Genomic DNA, 5009 nt, shown 5'->3' with positions numbered 1-5009 from the left:
GTCTATATAAATCCACACAGGAGCGGCCACCTAATCCGGCCACTCTAGGGCTAGAGACGCCAAGCAGATCAATCAATTTAGGCCCCAGCCAGCAGGGGTAATTACAGCCTTCCTGGTACTGCCTGTGACAGGGTACTGAGGATCCTCTTCATTAGAGCCACCTCCAATCATCAGGGCGGAATCTGACATTTGCCAGATTACAAGCAAGACAAAGGGCTTAGTGTAGTAGGTGCAAATGCACCTCCACTTTTGGATCCAGAGCTTTATTGGGGGATGTACATGTTGATACACAACGGGAGCCGTTAGCGGCCTAAGCACTTTCGGAAGGGTACATTATGACCTCAACGTGGACTTTAAGGGATTTCGGCAGGCACTTGTTGGAAGCAACCCTTGGTACAGGCGACACAGGGGCATCACATACAGCAGGGCCACTAATTGTAACATGAGATCCCAATCCTGGGCTGAAACAATGACCAAAGTGGAACAAATTCCATGGCTGAACAATAGTTTTAAATTATATCCAAAGGTAACCAGGCTTTAGAGCTATAGCCTATGATTCCAAGTTTGTATAAGTCAGAAATAATACCGAATGTGGATGCTCAAGTGATGAAAAAGTGGCACTTCTAGACTATGTCAACAAGATGATCGTTCCACCATCTTGACAATAGCTAAGTTACACTGAATGTAAAGAGAATATACATATTGATCCTATTATTTACCTTGTGTAACTTGACTATGTAGAACTCAAGCAGTCATTTGAATGAGCATTCTAAAGACAGAGTAGGCTACAGATCATCAGTTGGCTTGGTTATCTTTGTCATCCTAATTGATTCAATAAAGAGGTGTGTGTGGCGCCACCTGCAGATTACTTTCTAACCCACTGCACAAGCATATTGGTTACACATGGTCCAGTTTTAGAGAGAGCAGACAAGCAAGGCATGAGTTTGGGCACAACTGCATGTAATAGCATTAACATACAATAGTTAACTTCTGTAGGACTGCGTTTGGATGGAAAAAGTACCATTTGTGTCAACATTTCATTGATATTTTCATTGTAATGCTTTTCCTGTAAATAGAAGGCCACAAAAGGTGTGTGGACAAATGTTTATGCTAATATTTCATGAAAAGATCTAGTTTCACATGTACATGGAATCTGTTGGGTATCTTACAATACTATTCTCAAATTAATAAAAAGACTAATGTAAAATCTATTTTCCATTTAACGTAACAATCTAAAAACCAGTCAATTTTCAGCCTACTGAGTAACACGGAACCAAACCGGCTGAGCTTGTGCGCCATCGTGCATAAATTAATTTTGTTCCCCTACAGCAAACGCGATCACGACACGCAGGTTAAAATATCAAAACAAACTCTGAACCAATTACATTAATTTGGGGACAGGTCGAAAACCATTAAACATGCATGGCAATTTAGCTAGTTAGCTTGCACTTGCTAGCTAATTTGTCCTGGGATATAAACATTGAGTTGTTATTTTACCTGTAATCCTACAATTAATCCACACATAAAACAGCCAACCGAATCGTTTCTAGTCATCTCTCCTCCTTCCAGGTGTTTTCATCTTTGAATTTATACGGTGATTGGCATCTAAACTGTCATAGTATTACCATGACGACCGGCAAAACAGTTTGTCTTTCAATCACCCCCGTGGATATAACCAATGAGGAGATGGCACATGGGTACCTGCTTCTATAAACCAATGAGATGGGAGAGGCATGACTTTCAGCTCGATCTGTGTCAGAAATAGAAAGGAGTTCTATTTTAGCCCTTGGCATCGCAGACGCTCCTTGGCACGCACGAGCAGTGTGGGTGCAATAATTGAATAACACAATTTCTAAATTTATTTTGCAACTCTCGCGGATGTGTCCGGTCTGGTCAGCATGTAAGTGTTGCTGGTTGAATTAGATTACACAGCTGAAACATGCCAAAATAATTCCCAAACTTTTTTTTTTACTAAATACCTGAGCAATTTCCCACTAAAAACAGTTGAGCACCATACCTTGTATAAAAGGAATTGTTCACAACAATATCAATACTTGACAAACACAGCAAATCTTTTCAAACAAACCTTGCCTTCAAAAAGCTATAACTACTAGGGTAGAATGATTTAACAATTCCCCAGGGGACGGTATAAAAATCTATTTTTCTCCAATTAATAAAAAATAAAAAAATCACAATAAAACAATTGTGGAAAACCTCACAAGTAAATGTAAAATAACCAATCAATATTTTGTTTACTTGGACACAGTCCAGTGCATTTAAATATTTTCAATATCATCCTAAACATGACTAACCAATTGTAAAAAATAAAAATGCATTTCGAGCATGAAAATGTTTTTGTGACAAAACTGTAAAATACTCAAATGTCCTTTAAAAAAAGTGAAAAATATTCACAATTCTGTTCTTAAATTCCCATAGTGCTTCAGTATCGTCTCCACCGGCCATCTCTGGAGCCGTCCCTCCACCTGTCATCTCTGCTACGGTTGCCTCCGCTGCTCCCACTCCTGTCGTCATGGTTATAGTGTTCACCTCGCTGGTCATCTCGCTGGCTGCGGTGGTGGCGGTTGGAGCCGGTGTCATCAGAGTCTCCTGGGTACCGCTGGTCCCTGCCGTAGTGGCTGCTGCTGTCCTGCTGGTACCCCTGCCTGTTGCCTCGCTGTGAGGAGCTGTCCAGTTGCCAGGACCCACCACTTCCACCACTCTGTGGCTGTAGCTGTTGTGGTGGTGGCTGCCCCAGAAGACCAGCTGGGAAGCATCCATTCACCCCCTGGAGCTGCTGCATCTGGAGCTGCCACATGTTGTTCATCTGTTGAAAGGGACCAAAGAGCATCACTTTTACTGATCCATGTAGACTGGTTAAATGTTCATGACACAGGCCACATAGTTATGTAGTCAAGTTTGCCTTATGCACAGGATACACATGGTACACAGTACAATGAAATGCTTACTTACAGGTTCACATAACAATGTGACATAAGTGTCACTCTACTGGAGATGAGGACAATGTGTAATTGAATGGCTTGACAAGCGTAATGGTCAGTGTGGGTGGCGGTAAGCTCACCATGGCCTGTCTCTGCAGACTATCAGGAGAGGAGAAGGACCTCTGAATGTGCTGAGAGGGTGAAAATGATGGGGAGCCCATCTGGTCTGGGCTCTTGTCAAACCTGCACAAGAAACATGGCATTCCATATCAACTACAGAGGAATAGAGAAGCTATTGATGCCCAAAAACATCCCCTACATATGCATACGAACATTGTTTTGTAGGAATTTGCATTATGTTACAACATACCTGTCCGCAGCCCCATGTGGATTGGGAGTATTCACAGGGCTTTGATTCTGAGAGTGCCCTGGACTGTTAATGTGACTGCTTCCTGTAAATATGTATCGAAAGAATGACAATTCAGTTGCAGGAAGACCCAAATTATCCATTAGCTAGTCACTTCACATGACTTGTAAGGGGTTTACATTAGTTTACCTGCTCTAAACTGTACTTTGAGAGTCCTTCCAAATAGAGTTTCCCCATTGAGCAGGTTCATGCCATAGGGTACGGACACCTCATGTTTGAAACAGACAAATCCAAACGCTTTCTGTTTTCCATCATTGTCTTTAGGGATTTTCACTTTGAACAGAGGTCCTGCCTGCATCAAAGAGAAAACACAGAACAGACGATGGAGAACACAACAGTCAAATTGAAAAGCGACACCGATCAGAGGCAACCCTTAGTCGTCGTTCGATAGACCAGTGCTAGATATGTGTTCGCTAATATAGATACCTAGCTAACGTCTTTGCTGCAAACGAGTACCTAGTTAGCTAAGGATGAAGGAACTATATTTATCTGGATGGCTAGATAATTACGGGCCAGAAGCTTCCTGGCCATAATTGTTTGTTGAATACTGAGAAAGTATCGCAAATAATTTAGCTAGCTAAACGGTAGATATCGTAGCGTAGGTAGCTAATTCAAAGCTACTGCACCTGTAAAAATAGCTCGAATAAAAGTTCCTCCGTCACTTTTGGATCCAAATTTCCAACAAAGAGAGTCCTGTCTGTTTCATCCGCTACTCCCATCTCGTTTTAATTATACCTAATGCACTTTATGGGGATGCAAATTTGTAAACAAATTACAATGCTGCGATTTTTAAACAGGAGGTCCGTGGTACGGCCGTAAAGCAAAACTGACGTAATTCCTTAGCTGGAGTTGCAATAACCATCTTGTTTTACGACATATGCTCTTGCGCTCCAGTAAAAAACATGCCATGCCATCAAATAACATGTCATTAGTTTAGTACACATGAGCTTGGCTTCCTGTTACGTTTATATTTATTGAATGTTACAATATGCTGATCAGTAACACACAATTAACAGTTAATAGTGAAAAAAGTAGCCTTGGTGAGAGCTTTCGTTTTTAAATTATCAGGTCAAAATGTTTAACATGCAAGGATTCCTGAGGCTCCCTAGACCTGCTACCTTATCCCAGAACTGCTGTTTCAACACTCTCGCACCTGCTGTCTCGTCCTCTGAATGCTTGACAATGAAAAGTCAACTGACATTTACTCCTGAGGTGTTGACCTCGCAGTGTTGCCAACAATCCGTTTTATCACCAAAGCCCCATATACTACCCACCATTGCGACCTGTACGCTCTCGTTGGCTGGCCCTCGCTTCATACTCGTCGCCAAACCCACTGGCTCCATGTCATCTACAAGACCCTGCTAGGTAAAGTCCCCCCTTATCTCAGCTCGCTGGTCACCATAGCATCTCCCACCTGTAGCACACGCTCCAGCAGGTATATCTCTCTAGTCACCCCCAAAACCAATTCTTTCTTTGGCCGCCTCTCCTTCCAGTTCTCTGCTGCCAATGACTGGAACGAACTACAAAAATCTCTGAAACTGGAAACACTTATCTCCCTCACTAGCTTTAAGCACCAACTGTCAGAGCAGCTCACAGATTACTGCACCTGTACATAGACCACCTATAATTTAGCCCAAACAACT

The 5009-nt window shown here is 42.3% G+C and overlaps 1 protein-coding gene across 1 annotated transcript; it reads right to left on the bottom strand.

Moving 5' to 3' along the window:
- Window positions 1-217: 217 nt before the first annotated feature.
- Window positions 218-4207, bottom strand: LOC109905792 (RNA-binding protein 7-like). Its single transcript, XM_020503397.2, has 5 exons — window positions 3993-4207; window positions 3496-3658; window positions 3310-3391; window positions 3080-3182; window positions 218-2824 (listed from the first exon to the last, which is right to left on the bottom strand). Exons 1-5 carry the CDS (start codon window positions 4083-4085, stop codon window positions 2441-2443), a joined length of 825 nt encoding a protein of 274 aa, XP_020358986.1. The 5' UTR covers window positions 4086-4207; the 3' UTR covers window positions 218-2440.
- Between the last annotated feature and the right edge of the window lie 802 nt (window positions 4208-5009).

This window comes from Oncorhynchus kisutch, linkage group LG15 (assembly GCF_002021735.2).
Source record: "Oncorhynchus kisutch isolate 150728-3 linkage group LG15, Okis_V2, whole genome shotgun sequence".
NCBI classification, from domain to species: domain Eukaryota; kingdom Metazoa; phylum Chordata; class Actinopteri; order Salmoniformes; family Salmonidae; genus Oncorhynchus; species Oncorhynchus kisutch.
This window is presented reverse-complemented; position numbering and strand designations above follow the sequence as displayed.